At 35.6% G+C, this 21,542-nt stretch overlaps 1 protein-coding gene across 1 annotated transcript in view; it reads left to right on the top strand.

Annotated features, from left to right (window-relative positions):
* ZBBX (zinc finger B-box domain containing) overlaps positions 1-21,542 on the top strand; it is a 91,403-nt gene that overhangs the window by 51,209 nt on the left and 18,652 nt on the right. Inside the window, exons 10-16 of the mRNA XM_087861371.1 lie at positions 2,360-2,469; positions 2,858-2,958; positions 4,105-4,184; positions 6,351-6,490; positions 11,150-11,457; positions 15,531-15,684; positions 16,459-16,575. Of these exons, the coding sequence (XP_087717497.1) occupies positions 2,360-2,469; positions 2,858-2,958; positions 4,105-4,184; positions 6,351-6,490; positions 11,150-11,457; positions 15,531-15,684; positions 16,459-16,575 (1,010 nt within the window). The remainder of the gene's footprint in view (positions 1-2,359; positions 2,470-2,857; positions 2,959-4,104; positions 4,185-6,350; positions 6,491-11,149; positions 11,458-15,530; positions 15,685-16,458; positions 16,576-21,542) is intronic.

Below are 21,542 nucleotides of genomic sequence, written 5' to 3'. Positions count from 1 at the left end.
ACGGTTTCGCGGCTCCCCGCTTCCTACCTCAATACTCAGCACTGGAGATGTTCATTTGTAGAGATCCAGATCTCCTGTGTCTCATGCTGATTCCGTTAATGTTCAGGATGGTCTGGTACCTATTCAACTCGACTCAGGGGACCGGCTGAAAAAGGGGTCTCCTACTCCTCTGCCATCTTAACTCCAGTGGTGGTCATTTTACTAGGTATATAGTTGTATCCCCTTGTGGTTTATGTGGCAGGGCTTTAAGTTCATTCAAATACTCTTCTCGTTATTCCTATGCAACTGCTGTCCATGCTGTTTATATCTCTTGTAAAGTGTAATGCCCATAACAGTCTTTTAGGTATGACATTCAGTAGTGTGTACCCATCAATTAGTCAGTCTTCAATAAATATTTGTTTAAATTTTGAGGAAAATCTGGTGAGGAAATCTTATTCTAAAAGATATTTCACCCTTTATTTATGTGGCATGACCTTTTAAGCAAGGAATGGTGCCAAGGTCCCAAAAGCCAGAATACAGACCTAGTTCATTGACTAATTAGTAGTTTGTTTGTGAGCAAATCCTGTAAAATATCTTGGTCTACAAAATATTGTAGTTTAGAATAAGCAATCAGTAGTTCCAATACTCTGTTGTCTGGAGTATAAGCCTTGGTTCAGGGCTTTGCTCATTAAATTAGGTAAATTTTTACTTCAGAGAGGAGTCCTGGATAAAAGTACATTCGTGTGCATCTATGATTGAGTTTTTTGTACAGTATATCTGTGTCAAACTGGAAAGAGGTTTCTGGTGCCCAGGTGCCAGTTTGTTTTGACCTTTACTCTTTAATGTTTTTCATCACTTAATTAAATTATAGATGTAAGATGTCACACCCATCAAATTTGTTAAGACACAAAGCTGAATAATTTATAAATATTTTGGAGTGTTCTGATATATACATTACATATATTGGGAAAATGCAGTTAGCCATAGACTGCCAGATTATCAAATTTTATTGCCTTTGCAAACTGGGAGAGAGGCCATATAGAGTAATGGTTAAGAACATTGACTTGGGGAGATGGACTCCTTGGGTTCAAATTCTCTTCTGCATTTACTACCTGAATGACTTTGAACAGGTTGATTTACTTCTTTGTGCCTCAGTTTTCTCATCTGTAAAAGTAAGATAATACTGGTGCCTATTTAACATACCTATGAATATTTAATACCCCAAATTAGTTAGAGTGGAGCCTGGTACATTTTAAGCTTTGTATCAATGCTACATACTATTATCATTAAGAAGGCCCTGACTTTTACATGACGACTCCATGAGCTGTTATGGTCTGGAAGGGCTGTAGCTACTTATATTCTTGATTGAAAAGTGCCACCTTCTCAATAACTTGGGACTATCCTCTGGAACCAGATGCATAATCTTGACCTTTGAGAATTCCTGTATTTCATTGCCTTCTATACGAGATGGGCCATATCAGACCTCATTAATTGGGTGATAAATGGGACAGCCAGAACATACTATGTTCATATTGTGGGAGCAGATTTTATCACCCTACTGGCTTGGTGAAAGTTTAAAAGAATGTCTTTAGGTTCCCTTAGTACTTATCAACACATTACCTAGGCTGTAATATATAACACACATTCATAAATCAGTGCTTTTTTAAAAAAAGATTTATTTATTTGAGAGAAAGAGAGAACGTGATGGGGAGAGGGGCAGAGGGAGAAGGAGAAAGAGAATCCTCAAGCAGATTCCCCACTAAGTGTGGAGCCTGATGCAGGATTTGATTCCAGGATCCTGAGATCATGACCTAAACTGAAACCAAGAGTCAGCCACTTAACCAACTGAGCCACCCAGGGGCCCACATAAATTAGCTTTTTAAATAGTGTAGTATGTTTCATGGACTCCAGGTGGCTTCTGCAAGAACACTGACTTCTATCATAACTTGGATTTTCATCCTAAACGAAAAATAGTAGGACCTGAAATTGAAAAATCTTGTGTGTGGGTGCCTGGATGGCTCAGGTCCTGATCCCAGGGTCCTGGGATGGAGCCCCACATCTGGCTTGCCTGCTGAGCGGGGAGTCTGCTTCTCCCTCTCCTATGCCCCTACCCTGCTTGTGCTCATCTCTCTCTCAAAAAATAAATAAATAAAAATTAAAAAAAAAAGAAAAATCTTGTGTGATGTTAATTTGGTTTACAAAATTATTTTAGTAGATTAAGATTCTATTATGCAATCATACTTCTGTGAATTAGAGGCACAGCTTTGGTTTCATCATTAATTTTGCATACTCACTCGATTGTGAAATAAATCCAGACCTCATCTGGGAAAATTTCAGATAATAAATTTTAGTCTTATAATGCTTCTTTCTTGTTTTGTAGAACACCACAGGAGCAACTTCAAAACATGCTACCGGATACATTCATACCTCAATGTAAAACTGCTAGTGAGGCACAGTGTTCCCAGAATGAAAGTGATGAAGATAGTGATGGTTAGTTCAGACTTGATTAGATATTTTCTAATTTATTATTTCAAATTTTACACACTAAACATTAGTCAGCATCTGCTTTTGGTTTTTTTACTATGTTATCCTCAACTGGGCTATGCACTCTTTATCTCTAGATCAGACTCAAGCACACTCCTCTTCCCATTCCATAGATTTACTTTGCCTTAAAATAAATCATTTTGTTTATTTAAACACTGAATGTTAAGAAAATGTGTATTTTAACTTGAGCTGGGGAAACTGATAGCATTTACATATCAGTGTGGATGCACAAGAGAACATTATTCTTTTATTGTTGACTATGTTATTTGAAGATAGGGAATTATCAGGTGAAGTATATTCTTTGATGATATTATTTCCTAATCTTATATCCTAGTTGAGGAGACCAAAGTACAATACCCAGAGCTTTTTCTGCCAGTAGAAGAATTAAACATAGAGAGACCTGAGCCATCTCTAAAAATAGTTGAACTGGATGATGTAAGTGCATAATGACTACTCTATTACTTAATAAACAAGAAATTCATAACATGTAATTACAACTACATAGTATTTTCAACAAGACTTTTTTCATAATTCAATATTGTTGGAAAGGAAATTTACAAGAGTTTGAATTAAATATGTTGAAAGGAATAAAACAGTATTATCTTTAATGTAGGCAGTAAATTTGTGAGCTGTACTGATACTGTGCCATTTTTGGAAGCATGTAGCGTGGGAAATGTACTACTTTTAGCTTATAGAAATGTAGTTTAGTGTTTGTTTTATTTAGTTCTTTATGTTACTAGTCTTTTTAAGCAAAAATTAGTCTCCTAATATGGTATCTATTTAATATAATTTGTATACATGTAATTTCTTGAATGTCATCTAATATTATTTTCTATTTAAAGGAAAAATAGTAATAATATTTAAGGGATTTAGTATAATAATAATTTGAATACAAACCTCTAGAAGATACAAAGTAGAATCAACTGGAGCTTGAGCCAATCAGGGGTAGAGCTTATGCTGAAAGTTTAAGTTTTGACAAACTTAGCACATTTCTGACTTTCTAGTCATCTGGTAGCTAAATGTACTACTTGTCCTTGATAATTCTCTCCCTGTGGCTGTCACAGAAAAAGACTAGAAGGGAAGAAATATCTCTTTAAATACTACTTTCTTCTTTCGGTTAATAGCTTCTCCTCTATGTGCATGTGTGCCTAGAGACATTTTAATTCTCCTCTGGATAAATTTAAGATATTTAACAAATAAGCACGTGTGCTTACATATGTATGTGTGTTTCTCTCTGTTTTGTTGATGCACAGAGTAAGCTTATAACATGCTATGCAGAGAACTAAAAACATTTCAGTCACTAGCCTACTTGGCACTCAGTAGTTACATAATCAAATGGCTGTTAGTGTTATTTCTAGGTGTGATAGTAGTGATAAAATGGCTGACAAAGCAAATGCCCTCAACAAATAGTTGTTGAATTTGTTTAGATCTTCTAGAACTAATGTTCTATGGCACATAGCCAGAAAGCTAATGACATTCTTTGTAGGAAGAAAATTCTCTAAATACTACATACAAGTTAACTGGTTAATGTAAAATACATTTATTGAACATACTAATATTATACTACGTGCATTTAATAAGACTTATGAAGAGGAATTTGAAGAACCAGGAGACATAGTGCCCTATAAAGTTGAGTTAGCAGATGCAGACAGTCAACAAAGGTAAGATCTTTCTAATTCACTTTTGATGCTAATTAAAAACCTACCCCCAAATCAACTATCTCTTTAAATGAGAAATTCATGATGTTATACGCAACTAATGAATCATCGAACTTTACATCAGAAACCAGGGATGTACTGTATGGTGACTAACATAATATAATAAAAAAACATTAAAAAAAAGAAATTCATGATGTAAAAAACATGTGACTTCAATGTTAGAATATATTCTACTAAAGCCGCATTTAAATTTGTGTACAATATTGCTAATATTTGCCAACATTCAGTAATTAGAAAAGTGGCTGTAATGATACATTTATATTCTTACCTAATATCTGGATTACTTAATAGATAACTTCTGACTTCAGCGTTATTATTTGAAATGGCTTACCAAGGATGACATATGTCATATGAGCTTTCTTCTTTTCTCCAAAGATACTCTTTGGATTTTTCTTATTTCAGTTTGCTATGAACCCTAAATAAAAACAGATATATTAATGATTAGTTTGAAAGACAAAAGAACTCCCAAACTATAGATTACTTACTAGGTACATTAATTTACCACTGTGTGGTAAATTAAACAAGTGAAGTATAATAGTTCACTTTATAACTTTTTTTAGAATTTTGTCATTTCCAAGTGAAAAATAATATCTAGCTGTATCTGTTAGTAATGATAAAAGGACTCCTTTGCTGTTGAAACTTTAGCTAGGGTTTCATGTGTTTTGACTACAAAGTATTAAATTGGGTAAAGAGCAGAGTGAAGTTCCTATTAAGTAGCCCCTACACCAATTTTTTGTTTATATGTTCAGATCAGCACAGGCCCTATCAGCATTTTGGAACAGCAGTGGGCCTAAGGGATGCCCTTGGACCTGAAAGCCCCATGTTTGGAGACATAGACCCAGATACCTAGCAGCAAATGTGCTTTTGGCAGGAGATAACCTTTTAGTCAGTAGATAAGAGATTTGTATGGACTACTGTATTCCTAAGGAAATGAATGACATATCTGCTCTCTAATTTGATTCTTTTATATATCTTATCACATGCCCTGCTTTGACCTCCATGTAGGGTGTTACAGAAGGCAGAGAATGTTACTGATCATGGTTTGGCACTGGTTTTGCATCTTGGGTTTGGAGGTGCCTATAGAGTTCCTTCCTTCCTTTTTTTAAAAGATTTTATTTATTGGGGCGCCTGGGTGGCATAGCGGTTAAGCGTCTGCCTTCGGCTCAGGGCGTGATCCCGGTGTTATGGGATCGAGCCCCACATCAGGCTCCTCCGCTATGAGCCTGCTTCTTCCTCTCCCAGTCCCCCTGCTTGTGTTCCCTCTCTCGCTGGCTGTCTCTATCTCTGTCGAATAAATAAATAAAATCTTTAAAAAAAAAAAGATTTTATTTATTTGTCTGAGAGAAAGAGAGAGCACAAGCAGGGGGAGCAGCCATCAGGGGGAGAAGCAGGCTCCCTGCTAAGCAAGGAGCCAGATGCAGGACTCCATGTCCTGGGATCATGACCTGAGCAAAAGGCAGACACTTAACACACTGTGCCACCCGGGTGTCCCGTGTTTCTTCTTTTCTAAGAAGAACCATAAAGAATCATAAGTGACACAGGAACATAATCAATTTTTATGGTGGTACTATGTAAAGCTTGCAAAAAATATTGGATATTATTGAATATATCATTCAATTCATAGAAAATGTTATTTAAATTGTATGTATGCTAGTATATAGTAACCATCATTAAAAATTGAAAATAAATATCACATATGGCTTTTTGACTCTGATAGTTCATTGACAAACAAAAAGTTTATTTAAGTAATAAAACCCTGGTTTTATCAGATTTCAATGAGCTTAAAAGGTAACTCTCCATTTTTAGAAGAAAGAATATAAAGAACCAAACTTATTTCAGAATATTTTTTAAAAGAAGTTTTCATTTGACATTGTTCAGTTAAATCAGATTTGGCCCAGTTGCCTCTTTCTTTAAAATCCATAATACTATTTAGTTACTTGTGGTTTAGAATGTGTCCACAGTAAGGTTAAAAAAAATATTAAATTAATGTGAATAACCCTATTCCCTAAAGGTTTTACTGTATTTGTTTTAATAAGATGGGACTTTTTACTTTCTTTTCTATATCATTTCTTTCAACTCTTCTCTTTTGCTTGTCCTGAAACATGAAAGTTGCACATTTCATGATTATCAGAACACTTTTCTATATGAAACTGACATCCATCAACATCATGTTTTCACCAAGGGAAAAACAGAGCTCTTACATCTTCATCTGAACAACAGCTCTTCTTACTGTAAAAATAACTCAAAAGGTAACTTTTTTTCTTATGGATTAATATTATTAACAATGAATGTTGGCAAGTTAATAAAACCTGTAGGTATTGCAGTATGTGAAACTTTACCTATTATGCTGTTCATTTTAAGCCCAGAAAATTTAATACTTAGAAAAACTTGGTTGAAAATAAATAATTTTCTAGCAAATACTCTTTTCAGTCAATGGGCAACAATGTCTATATTCAGAAGGAAAGCAGCCAATGTTGGCTGGTGTCTCTAAAAGTTATTGTGGACTGAGCTAGCATTTCAAAGGTTACATGGGTGGGATTTTAGTAATGAAAATCTAATTGGCACCCTGTTGCCCTCCCTTGCATTAAATCTTCTCCCAAAATATTTGAATTTGATGTAAAGTTTCACATAATTGATAAAACCAAACCAAACAAATCGTCACATTTATATATCTACATTGTTGTTACTAGTAGTTTCCTTAGAATTTATAGATTAGAATGCTGTATGCAAATGTCTGGTTTCAATTTCTAGATGGTGAGAGCACCATTTAAAGACAGTCACAATAAATTATCTTGGTCTGGGAGTCAAATTTCATTTCCATTTCTGCCTTAAATCATTGTGTGACCTTGAACACGTCACTTGCTTTCTTAGATCGCATTTTCCTAAACTAAAACATAGGAACTAGATTGTTTCTAATCTGCCTTTCAAATATTATGTTTAATCTATTTAGGATTTTCAGAAAGACAAATATATCTAATATGAAGGATTTGAGAGATACTTAAGATCATTATTTAAAATAACTAGTTGTAAAACTGATGATTACCTTCTGATTGGGTAGTAGAGAACCATAATCTGTGGTAATCCTGCTGGTCTTGACATCTGCAACTAATAAACCTCTAAATTATTATGACCAACTATGAACTATATCCACATGGGAATTTAGGACTTTACAAGGCTCCAAAAAGATATTTTCTTACCTACCTGGAGTATGGTGTTCCAGTTACCTTTGGGAAAATGCTGAATATAAATACCCACTAAGTGTTACTTTAAAGATAATTTATGTAAATAGGCTTTATTTTTTAGAGCAGTTTTAGGTTCACAACAAAATTGGGCAGGAAATACAGAATGTTCCCATATACACTGTGTCTTCACAAACTCATAGCTCGTCCTACTATCAACTTCCCAAATGAGAGTAGTACATTTGCTACAATCAACAAACATACGTTGACACACTATTATCACCCAAAGTCCATAGTTCACATTAGGGTTCACTCTTGGTATTGTACATTCTGTGGGCTTAGACAAATTTATAATGACATGTATCTACCATTATAGTATCATAAAAAATCATTATATTGCCCTAAAAATACTCTGTGCCCTGCCTTTTTGTGTTACCACCCTCCCTCCTAACTCCTGGCAACTACTGATCTTTTTACTTTATAATTTAGCCTTTTCCAGAATGTCATGGAGCTGGAATGATACACTATGTAATCTTTTCATATTGGCTTTTTTCACCTAGTAATATGCACTTAAAGGTGCCTCCATGTCTTTTTATGGCTTGATAGCTCCTTTTTTTTTTTTTTAGTACTGAATAATCCTTCATTGTCTGGGTGTATCACAATTTATTTAGATATTCACCTATTGAAGGACAACTTGGTTGATTCTGAGTTTTGGCAATTATGAATAAAGCTGCTATAAACATCCATGTATATTTGAACATAACTTTTCAACTCATTTGGATAAATACCAAGGATTGGAATTGTTAGATCACATGGTAAGAATATGTTTAGTTTTGTAAGAAATCACCAAACTGTCTTCCAAAGTGGCTGTACCATTTTGCATTCCCATCAGCAATGAATGAGAGTTCCTGTTCTCCACATTCTTGCCAGCATTTGGTATTGTCAGAGTTTTGGATTTTTGTCATTCCAAAAATTGTGGAATAGATTTCATTGTTGTTTTAACTTGCAATTCCCCAATAGCATATGATGTTGAACAGATTTTCATATGCTTATTTGCCATCTGTATATCTTCTTTGATGAAGTGTCTATTAAGGTTGTTGGCCTACTTTTTAATTGAACTCTCCACTTTCTTACTGTTGAAATTTTAGATTTTTTAATATTTGGGATAACAGTACTCTATCAGATATGTGTTTTGCAAATATTTTCTCTAAGTCTATGGCTTGTCTTCTCATTCTCTTGACAGTGTCTTTTACAGAACAGAATTTTAATTTTAATGACATTCACCTTATCAATTATTTCTTTCATGGATCCTGTCCTTGGTGTGTATCTTAAAATGTCATTAACATACCCAGGATCATCTAGATTTTTTATGTCCTAAGGGTTTTACAGTTTTGCATTTCCCATTTAGGTCTGTCACTCTTTTGAGTTAATTTTTGTGAAGGGTGGAAAGTCTGTGTCCGGATTAATTTGGGGGCATGTGGATGTCTAGTTCTAGTATCACTTATAAAGACTGTCTTTTCTCTATCACTTTGCCTTTGCTGTTTGGCAAAGATCAGTTGACTGTATTTATGTGGGACTATCTATAGATTCTCCATTATGTTCTATTGATCTATTTTTCTATACTTTTACTATTACCACATTGTTTTGGTTACTATAATTGTTTAGTAGTTTTTGAAGTTGTGTAGTGTCAGTCCTGTGACGTTCTTCTCCTTCCATATTGTGTTGGCTTTTCGGGGTCTTTTACCTCTCCATATAAGCTTTAGAATCAGTTTATCAATATTCACAAAATAACTTGCTGGGATTTTAACTGGGGTTGCACTGAATCTATAGATCAAGTTGGGAAGAAGTGACATTTTGACAATGTTGAGTCTTCCTATTTGTGAACATGGACTATCTCTCCATTTATTTAGTTCTTTGATTTCTTTCATCAGATATTTGTAGTTTTCCTCATATAGCTCTTATACGTATTTTGTTAGGTTCATTCTTAAGTATTTCATTTTTTGTTTGCTAATGGTATTGTGTTATTAGTAGTGCGATGTTGGAAAGGAGTTGTAAGAGGGGAGCTCCTTAACTAGTTCCTGATCTTAGGATTAAAGCATCTAGTTTATCATTATTAAGTATGATGTTAACTCTAGGGCTTTTTATATCTTTATCAAGTTGAGGAAGTTCCCTTTCATTTCTGGTTTGCATCTACTGATATGATCCTGTGATTTTTCTTCCTTAGCCTATTGATGTGACAAATTAATTGATTTTCAAATGTTGAGCCAAGGCATCTGATTTTTATGACTTAATGGAACTTCCAATGAATAAACTAAATTAAATCATACCTATACTTTCTGCATCACATTTTTAAAGATTATTAAAATGCTGCTTTGTCCCCTCTTGAGCATCAACTGATCCTAATAATGGAGTTTTGCAATTTTACAAAAATACTGCAGAGGTTAGTTATAGACATTTATGTATAGGAAATGGCAACTCTTTGTACCAAAAAAATCAACTAATTTCTATTCAAGTTTAGGAAGAAAATACAGCATTTTAATGGAAGTTTCCTTAAACTGAATAGCTTTTATAAAGTTTTACTTGTAAAAGTATTTCTCTGATATACAAGTTACTGTATTTCTGATAGTACTTGTGTGATTTAAGAGGTGATAGTTGTTGGAAATGGAGGTTCTAAATACTATGTGTAATTGCCAAGTGATACAAACATTTGATTGCAACGAGTAAGTCCTTTGGGCAGCAAGGCAGAATTTACATCACTGGATAGTATTTTAGTCATAGCCTTTACTATTTTATACCATCTATTTATAGAGATAAGATATTTATATTGGAAAGAGCATAGAGATAATCAGATGAAGCTATATTCAGTCTGGATAACAATATACATATTTTTATTTAAAATGAGTGCAGTATGGTGCAAAAATTGTTAAAGGATTTTTATTCTTTCTAAAATTTAGACCAATGTTTCACAACCCTGGCTGCACATTATAATCACCTGGAGAACTTGGTGGACGGAGGTGGAAAAAAACAGTGCTTGAATCCCACTCCCAGTGTCTGATTTAATTGGTTTGGGGTCAGGCTTATATACATTTGAAGTTTTATATACATTTGACAATTTTAAAGAGTACCTTCAGATGATTCCATTGTGCACCAAGGTTGAAAACCAATGATCTAAAGAAACTCATTTATTTAAAGCAGACATAAGGAGGTGGTGACTAATATAATCTTGCTCATTTTGTAGCTTTCCAGAGGCAGGTGTCCCAGCTGAAACATTTTCTGTGCCCCTAACTTGTACTGTTCCTTCATCTTCAGATTTCCCCTTGCCCTCACCTCATCACCAGGCATGCTAAGGAAAAGAGGCAAAATGTGGAAATTCAGTTCTCTCTGCATTATTTTTCATAAATTGCCATTGTAAAACTTGAGTGGGAGAGGATGTGGGAAGGGGGGAATTGAACCACAGGCTGAAATAAAAATGTGCATCAATTTTGAAATTTCATTACAAATAAAATCTTGCCTTTTTCCATTAGTCTGGTTCATCAAGGTTTGAATACATCAGTAATTATGATTATCATTTATAAACATAAGCAGAGTAAAAGTATTTTACCACTGAGATCTCAGTAAAGAAATGTTGCTAAAATAGTGCTTATTGATAAAGGTTTATACCACAGAAGTTTTGGTTTATTAACAGTCTAATCAGCTTATTTAACTTTTGTAAATAATTGTTTTCAACAGCAGGAACTTCAAATGCAAAATTTGACATCAGTGTGGATCCTGATGTTTATTCTCCTGCCATTGAGAAATTAGGGGAAAGCAGCTTTTCTGAAAGAAATTTCAAGGAGAAAATGATAGATATGAAAAGTAATCAAAAGTCTGGTGATTCCTGCGTATCACTTGAGAGCAAGGATTATTTGCCAAGTATAGATTTAGAAAAACCTTCCATTAAGGAGCAATTATCTCAGGACATCAAAGAATCCTTGGAATTTAGCAATCTGCACGAGAGGCCAAACTTTGAAGATTCTAAAACTACAGAGTCACCTCTGGTAAATCTCTGTTATGTTTATTAGATTAAAAATGTTATACAAAATGTCATAAGAAAATTTTATATTGACACCATATATTCTTTTTTTTTTTTTAAGATTTTATTTATTTATTTGACAGAGATAGAGACAGCCAGCGAGAGAGGGAACACAAGCAGGGGGAGTGGGAGAGGAAGAAGCAGGCTCATAGCAGAGGAGCCTGATGTGGGGCTCGATCCCATAACGCCGGGATCACGCCCTGAGCCGAAGGCAGACGCTTAACCGCTGTGCCACCCAGGCACCCCGACACCGTATATTCTTAAACATTACTACCTATTGAAGTTAAAATGTGCTACCTTATATTATCTTGAGATAGTCGAAGATGACTCATATGGGAAAGAATGTTAATGACCTACAGGACAAATTCTAATATGGTAAATGCCATTATAACAAATGGTTTTATGTGACAAATAACACTTTAAGGCCCACCTCATGCACCATACTAAGAGAGCTGTTACTTTTCTAAATGAAATTTATTATTATGAATAACTTAGTATAATAAATCCTTTCTAGCTTTTTACTGTATAGTCACTGGTTAAAATGAAATAAATGCAGATATGTAGATTAGAACCAGTTTTTGTAGCTTAATGTTAGTATAAGGTTTTATTTATTTTTTATTTTTTTTAATGATTTTTTATTATATTATGGTAGTCACCATACAGTACATCCCTGGTTTCCGATGTAAGGCTCGATGATTCATTAGTTGCGTACAACACCCAGTGCACCATGCAATACGTGCCCTCCTTACTACCCATCACTGGTCTATCCCATTCCCCCACGCCCCTCCCCTCTGAGGCCCTCAGTTTGTTTCTCATAGTTTTAAAGGCAGTTCCTTTAGAAACACGGCTAATAAAGAAATAGGGGTATAGTTTTCATTTCATCTTAGAGAACAAGTAAAGTAGCTCATTGTTACATTAATGCCAAGTTTTGAAGCTATATTTGAATCTCTGTTCTATATATTAAAAATCTTAGGTAATTGTGATTACCTAATACATTTTTTTGGAAATTAGGCAAGTCAAATATTGTAACAACCCTTCAAAGTCATTTGAAATGAATCTCCATGGTGTCTAAAGTGAAGGTGGGACCAAAACATAGAAGAATGACTATTGAGCTGTTGCCACGTCTGCTTGGGGATTGGATTTTTGGGCCCACTCTGTGGCGGGTCTTCTTCCTTTTTGAAGTGCAAAGTTGGAACTGAGACCTTTGCAAAAACTTTTGATCCCTAGAAGTCTTCTCTGTCCCTGAAGGACTACCCTGGGAGACATACTTACAGATGCAACAAGATGAAGAGAAACTGATTTCTGCATAGGATCTGGGACAGGTCAATAAAATATCTTACCTGAAAAATGGAAATCTTGGGCTTTCATTTAACATAGGTTTACAGTTTAGATACAGATTTCTTGCTCAGAAGCTCCAAGCCAACAAATTCACATTAATTTTAATCTGTGTCTATTGATACCTTAATGTGTCTGCCAAAAGAAATCCAATCCCTTCTAGAAGATGTTCTCACAATTTAGCCGATAATAGATCTCAAAAACAAAGCCTCATTGCAGATGAGCTTTTCTTCCTCCTCCCCCAGTGAAGAAAATAATCAGAATGAATTTCTGCAAGCAGAACTCTAATTTTCAATTTCCACATGGCCTCATGAAGAGGACTAGGTGACAACCTACACGTGCAGTGTCCTGTGTTATGGGAGAGGATTCCTGAGCATAAGGACCCCAATTCTTTTATACTGAGTGCAAGCCTTCCTGAGCTGTGCCCTAGGGGGAGACATTCTCTGCTGTAACCTAATAAAAGGCATTTGGCCAAAGCTCACAGATATGTAATCTGTGGTAATTTGTATAATGGAAAGCAATCAAGCAGTTAAAATGAATGACATAGGACTACTTCTATTTATATGGATACATCTCAAAAATATGACATTAAAATTTAAATGTAAAAGGACACATGGAGATAAGTATTTTTGGAAATATTTAAGAAATTTATAACATTTTATGGATACATTCAGATGTAGTAATAGTCAAAAACATGCATTGGAATTAAGTATGTCTACTTCAATGCAATAATACAATTAGCTCTAAAGCCTATTTTTTTTGATATGGCTATCTGAAGCAAATTTTTTTTAAAGATTTTATTTATTTATTTGAGAGGGTGGGGGAGGGGCAGAGAGAATCTGAAGAAGACTACATGCTGAGCGTGGAGCCAGACAGGGGGCTCAATTACACTACTTCGAGATCACGACCCGAGCTGAAACCAAGAGCCAGACATTCGACTGACTGTGCCACCCAGGTGCTCGTGAAACAAATATTTTTAATTACTGATATTAAATTGTGTGATCAAGTCATGTCATATGTAATACATATCTACATATTTAAAGTATTTCATAATTAAAATTGAAATGTTACAAAACTACTAACCATATTTTGATTCCTTATACTACTATTGTAAAAAAAAGTAAATGATTATGTCATATAGAGAATGGTGCTTTATATACAGCAGTAGAATCTACTTTGATTTCATCCGTGATGACTAGACATGAACTGTTTTTATTCTCTTCCTGCTCTAGTAGAAGCCATTCCTTGAGCAGAGACTACTTAAAAATCTATTTTGCTTTTTATCTTGATGGAGTCCTCAAACTTTACATCAGAAACCAGGGATGTACTGTATGGTGACTAACATAATATAATAAAAAAAAACATTATAAAAAAATTTTTAAAAAATCTATTTTGCTGTAGTAGAAAATTTAAGAGTGAGCAGTAGGGGCGATTTTTAGCAGTAGAATTACTTGACTTCCACTTGAGTGCACGATAGTTCATTTTGCGCTTCACTTTTCAGAAACTGAGTCCTTCATAAAAGTGGAAGCTATGGATTTCAGTACCAGGTTGTAGAGCAGCAGCAGGGGGTAGGGTTGGGTGCCAGGAAGAACACGGACTAGTTAGGGGCTCTTGGTTCTGGTTCTGAAACCACCGGTAGTTAACTTTGTGAGTTTGGGAAACAAACCAACCCAATTTCTTCTTATCTCTCAACTGATGCTTTAAAAAACGTACCAGATTTGCAGTTGTCTAATCCATATAAGAGCTGCACTAGAGCTGAAGGGGTGCTATAAATTGATAATCAGTGTCCGGGACAGCCAGGGAAGATGCCATGAGTAGAGCCAACTTGGACTTGTCTTTGAAGGAGGTGCTTTATCAGTCGCTAGCTTTGTTTTGTAATACTTTATCATTTATCTGATTTATACATTTGAATTGAGTTATAATATTTTTTGTGAATTGTTTACTAGTCCGAAACAGACTGCATTTGTACATTAATTAGATCCATTAGGGAACTGTTAAGTACTGAGAGAACTCTGATTACCTTTTAAGTCCATCTAGAGCTCTCACTTCTGAATCTCTGATCTGTTTCTTACTAGACTCATGTATGTTTTAATCCCATTAATATTCTTCCCTAGGATGAAAGCATATCACAAAATGAATTCATAGGATGGAGAAATAAGCCTAAGCTTCACATCAGCCAGACCTAGGTCTGCTAGTTTCTAATTGTATGAACTTCTCAAATTACTGAGCTTGCTCTTGCTTCAGTTTTACTACATGGATGTTTGCTTCATGATGAGTATTTTGTTAACTTGGATTTTGTCTATGACCAGATTTATTCCCCTTGGTATTCTACTTTCATCTTTGAAATTAGTTTATGTATAAACAAAGATACTAATTCAAAAACACAGCATATGAGGGAGATTCCATTTCCCAGAGTAACTTATGCACAAAGACACTAAGGGAAGAAAGTAAAAGAAGGGAGAAAGGAGAACTTTTTCTTTTGTGAACTTCTGTTCTCCTTGGATTGATGGCAACTTTCAGATAATTATAATTGCAGTTTATATATTTTTCAGAACTTACTATATATAAATGTTGTGTTAGAACCTAAATCCGATTAGGGCAGAATCTGTGCCAAGAATACAGTAGGTGCTCAATGAATGAATGTGCTGCTTTATGTTGATGAGATAAAATAAACTTAATTTTGTTGAATATTTTGTTTCCTAGTTGTTACAAGAAATAGCCCTCAGAAGTAAGCCTATAACTGAACAATATCAAGGACTTGAAAGATTCTTTATTTTTGATAAAAATGAAAGACTCAACTTACTTCCTTCTCATAGCTTAGAATGCAGCTATTCCAGTACTAGGATTACAATTGCAGGTAAATTCAGACATGAAATCAGATGGCTTGTGGACCAACCTAACAATTTTCTGACACTTTTTTTTTAAACAGCTCATCCTCATTTTAGGAAATACTGGGCAATTCTATTCAATGAGTTAAGTCATTTTCTGCTTCTCCAGCTGAAATTATTAACCCCGTGTGAGTTGCCACATATTTATATTTAAGGCTACTCTCAGAATGTGAGAGAATATAAGTATAATGAGACTGAGGAGAGATTATTTTTAGAATTTAGAAATGTAGCCTTTACTAAATTGTGAAATAGAAACTCTTTGAATCAGTTCATTAGCTGCTAAGTGTTGTATGATGATTCTTAAATACCATCTTAGAAGCAAATCTCAAAATCTCAGAATCTGTGAGATTTTTGAAACATAGATGGAATTTCCTTCTGAAAGTTAGGTCATGGTGTCACCTATATTCTTAGGCTTCCCATGTATTCAGATGTGTTTATTCATGTACTGACTATTATACGTTATGTTATATTGTTATATACTCAGAAAAGTATTTGTTTTTATTCAAATGTGTGTGTAGTATCTTTGCAATTTAGAGTTTATTTCTTTTTATTATGCTATGCAAATCTCATGGTTTTTATTGTATAATTATGAGATTTCTGTCTTTTATAATATATACCTCACTGTTATCAATGATCCTTAGTTAGTTAAGTATTATCCAGTAAGACGATAAATAAAATAAAGCAATAACATGGATTTCTCTCCTTTTTAAGATTTAAATTAGTTTGCCATTTTTCCATTTCAGGAGACAGAGAGTGGATTCCAGACAATAGCATAAGTGCATATGCTGATAGTGCAGTCGCCTTGGGTGTTCTGCCGAGTGCCCAGAACCCGTCAATGAGTAGAACACAACAAAGGATGGGTAAGATCAGCGGGAAGGCCGCAGTGCCGTGCTGATGACTCACTGTGTTTTTTAGTTTGTCTCTGAGAAGTTTAGTGGGTACCTGAAAATTAGTTTTTGCAGTTTCATAATGTGAACTTATTCATTTTAACTGGCTGCCTTCCATTTTTCTTCCAAACCCAAAAGAGCAAGACTAGTCATGTTCTTCTCAACAGTAAGAGTTAAGTCTTGGTTATTTTTGCAACAATGTATTAGTGAATAGTATTTTTTGAAATGGAGCTCAGGGTATGGTGTATATTTTAAACAATACTTATAAAATACATACTCAGTTTTATTACACTCTTAGGAAATGGTGGATTTGTACTAGATTTTGCATATCATCCACTTGGTTCATATTATGATCAGACATAGCCATTTGTGAAAGGAATGTATTAGGTTAAGATTGCTGCTTGTAGCTGTGGTTGAGACACCTCTGTTCTACACCTAGTGCTAAATGTGTTAACCCTAGGATCTTGATTTAAATTCATTAACTCCATTCTCAAACCCAAATAATTGCAAGATTGTCTATAGGATAACTCTTTTGACATGTTGAATCTCATCGTAATATTTTCCTAGAGAGTGTACACAGAGATTTTGACATCATTAAAATCAGTAGTTTCATTAGGTCGTTATTGTTATCTACTAACACCTGCTGCAGTAAGTTTGCTTTATGCTGAATTTCATGTGAAGTTGCTGTACATGACTGATGAATTAAGGTAATTCAACAGATGTGTGTTGAGTATGTTGGCCTGATGCTGGGCCCCGAGGGAAAAGGGACGCATAAGTATGTTCCCTGATCTCCAGGAGCACACAGGTTTAGAGGAACACTTGACAAAAGGGGTTATTTGCCTTCGTCTGAGGGCCATCTTCAAGCCAGAGATTTAATTACATATGATTTGTCCAAATGCGTAAGATTTATATGTCTCTCTTGCCCTAAATCCTATGATTCAAACTCCTTGGCTAGCTTATTTCCCTTTCATATGCATTTATGTTGAGAACCTGTGAGATTTAGAATTTTGTGTGTGTGTGTGGAAAAACCATCCATTTATGATAAATGTTTTTTGGCTCTATAATTAGGTACCTGTTCTCCTGTCAATGTCTCAAGCAGCTTCAAAAAGTCTGGGAGCTTCCTTCCGAGGTGGTCAAAGGAACTGTTTTAAGTTACCATATGTGCCGAAAAGCACATGCATGCTATGAGAAATTTGTTACTAAGACAAATCTTTCTTTTTAAATGTTTTTTTATTATATTAGTCACCATACAGTACATCCTTGGTTTTTGATGTAAAGTTCGATGATTCATTAGTTGCGTATAACACCCAGTGCACCATGCAATACGTGCCCTCCTTACTACCCATCACCAGTCTATCCCATTCCCCACCGCCCTCCCCTCTGAAGCCCGCAGTTTGTTTCTCAGAGTCCATAGTCTCTCATGCTTCATTCCCCCTTCTGATTACCCTCTCCTTTCTTTATCCCTTTCTTCTCCTACCGATCTTCCTAGTTCTTATGTTCCATAGATGAGAGAAATCATATGATAATTGTCTTTCTCTTCTTATTTCACTTAGCATTATCTCCTCCAGTGCCATCCATGTTGCAGCAAATGTTGAGAAATCGTTCTTTCTGATAGCTGAGTAATATTCCATTGTATATATGGACCACAACTTCTTAATCCAATCATCTGTTGAAGGGCATCTCGGTTCCTTCCATGATTTAGCTATTGTGGACAAAGCTGCTATGAACATTGGGGTGCATATGGCCCTTCTCTTCACTATGTCTGTATCGTTGGGGTAAATACCCAGTAGTGCAGTGGCTGGGTCATAGGGTAGCTCAATTTTTAACTTTTTAAGGGACCTCCACACTGTTTTCCAGAGTGGCTGTACCAAATTGCATTCCCAACAACAATGTAGGAGGGATCCCCTTTCTCCACATCCTCTCCAGCAATTGTTTTTTGCCTTGTCAATTTTTGCCATTCTAACTGGCGTAAGGTGGTATCTCAGTGTGGTTTTGATTTGAATTTCCCTGACGGATAATGATTTTGAACATTTTTTCATGTGTCTGTTAGCCATTTGTATGTCTTCATTGGAAAAGTGTCTGTTCATATCTTCTGCCCACTTTATGATTTGTTTATTTGTTTCTCGCGTATTGAGTTTCAGAAGTTCTTTGTAGATCTTAGAAACCAGTCTTTTATCTGTAGTACCATTTGCAAATACATTCTCCCATTCCGTGGGCTGCCTCTTAGTTTTTTTGACTCTTTCCTTGGCTGTGCAGAGGATTTTTATCTTTTTTTTTTTTTTTAAGATTTTATTTATTTATTTGACAGAGAGACAGACAGCCAGCGAGAGAGGGAACACAAGCAGGGGGAGCGGGAGAGGAAGAAGCAGGCTCATAGCAGAGAAGCCTGATGTGGGGCTCGATTCCACAACACTGGGATCACACCCTGAGCCGAAGGCAGACGCTTAACCGCTGTGCCACCCAGGCGCCCCAGAGGATTTTTATCTTGACGAAGTCCCACAAGTTCATTTTATCTTTTGTTTCTCTTGCCTTTGGAGATGTGTCATGAAAAAGGTTGCTGTGGCTGATGTCGTAGAGGTTGTTGCCTATGCTCTCCTCTAGGATTTTGATGGATTCCTTTCTCACATCGAGGTCTTTCATCCATTTAGAGTTTATCTTTGTCTATGGTGTGAGAGAGTGGTCAAGTTTCATTCTTTTGCATGTAGCTGTCCAATTTTCCCAGAACCATTTATTGAAGAGACTGTCTTTTTTCCACCAGATGTTTTTTCCTGCTTTATCAAAAATTAGCTGCCCAAAGAGCCGAGAGTCCATTTCTGGGTTCTCTATTCTGTTCCATTGGTCTATGTGTCTGTTTTTGTGCCAGTACCATGCTGTCTTTGTGATCACAGCTTTGTAGTACAGCTTGAAATCCGGCATTGTGATGCCCCCAGCTTTGTCTTTCTTTTTCAACAATTCCTTGGTGATTCAGGGCCTTTTCTGGTTCCATACAAATTTAAGGGCTATTTGTTCCAGTTCTTTGAAAAATGTCCTCGGTATTTTGATCGGGATAGCATTGAAAGTGTAGATTGCTCTGGGTAGCATGGACATTTTAACTATGTAAATTCTTCTGATCCATGAGCATGGGATATTTTTCCATCTTTTTGTGTCTTCTTGAATGTCTTTCATCAGTGATTTGTAGTTTCTAGAATATAGGTCCTTTACGTCTCTGGTTAAGTTAATTCCAAGGTAACATATGATTTTTGGTGCTATTGTAAATGGGATGGATTCCCTAATTTCTCTTTCTTCAGTCTCATTATTCGTATATGGAAATGCAACTGATTTCTGAGCACTGATTTTGTATCCCGCCACATTACTGAATTGCTCTATAACTTCTAATAGTTTGGGAGTGGATTCTTTTGGGTTTTCCATATAGAGTATCATGTCATCTGCGAAGAGAGACAGTTTGACTTCTTCTTTGCCGATGTTGATACATTTTATCCCTTTTTGTTGTCTGATTGCTGTTGCAAGGACTTCTAGTACTATGTTGAATAATAGTGGTGAGAGTGGGCATCCTTGTCGTGTTCCTGATCTTACTAAGGCAAATCTTTATAGATAAGTAGCCAAATGCCTTAAAGTCTCAATTTGGAGTGATCAGTTGAAATCAATAATTTACTATAAGAAATATTTGTAGGAGCACTGCCAGACACTGGCGATACAGAATCAGCTCTCGTCCCTGTATTCCAAGAGCTTAGTCTAGTGCAGAGGTTCTCAAATGTTAGTTTGAGCACAACCACCTGGGAAACCTGTTGTGGTGTGGATTTTGCCACCTCACTCTTAAGATTCTCATTTATTAAAGCTGAGATAGGGTCTAGGAATTTGCATTTATTTTATCAACAATTCCATGTTATGCTACTGTAGACAGTCTAAAAATCATACTCAGGGAAAACTTCTGTATAGATACATGCATTTATGTGTATAAATCACCCCATATTAAATACACATTTTATGAAAGGACTGTGAGCAACATACTTTTGGAGACCAACAGGTACATGTGACCAGCTATAACAGAGGTAGGTACGTGCAAAGTCTTTTTAGGAATGGAGATAGTAAAGTGATTGCTTTGCCATTAAAAGGTGTAGATCACCAAGGTGTTGGAGACCAGATGACATTTCAGCTTAGTCTTAAAAAATTAGTAAGATTTACCAGTTAGGGCCAGAGGGAAAGGACTTTCTGAACAGAAGCAGTAGCCTGAAATAAAAATAAAATTTTTCTGGCTGTGCCGCAAGTTATCAAAATAGTATATTCTGAAATTATGCTAGTGTATAAAGGAATTCTTCTGTAAGATTTTTAAGTTTGTGAATGTAGAAACCTAATAGCTATGAAATACAGCCATGTTTAGCAGCAAGCCCTTTGAGCCTCCCCAACCCCCACCAAAACCTCCTGCTTGCCCACCGCATCTTCCTATCTCTGTCTGCACAACCGTGTAAACATCGGTAAGTCTCCAAATCAGGAGCCATCTTGTCTTTCTCCTCCCCACCACAGCCTGGTCATCCCTAGAGCCTGCTGAGTTCAGCTCTAATACTGATCCCAGATCTGACTGCTTCTACCTTTATTGCCCAAGATGGGCCCAAGCCAGTTGTCCATCCTCTCTCATTTGTGTCTCAATTTCACTTTTTGCCTTTCCTGAAAACAAGTTTCAATAAGTAGTTTCCATCAAATTCTACCATTTATAGTCAGTGAGTGAATTGTTTATAATTTATAGGGAACTAATCACATTTTCTGTAAACTTAAAGCATAAATGGCACCTTGTCAATCTCCTGCTTAAAAGCATTTTATAGCTTCTTGTAGAAGACAGAATAAAAAAGAAAAACAAAAAAACAGCATTTCTTACCAGATATCACACAGCAGTACTGAGTTAGCCTTGCCCAACTCAGCCAACCGCATCCTCTCCCACAGTGCAG

This window comes from Ursus americanus, chromosome 4 (genome assembly GCF_024610735.1).
Source record: "Ursus americanus isolate L20-20 chromosome 4, mUrsAme1.1.p, whole genome shotgun sequence".
Classification (NCBI taxonomy): Eukaryota; Metazoa; Chordata; class Mammalia; order Carnivora; family Ursidae; genus Ursus; species Ursus americanus.
Note: the sequence above shows the minus strand (reverse complement) of the source record. Positions and strands in the feature narration are given on the sequence as shown.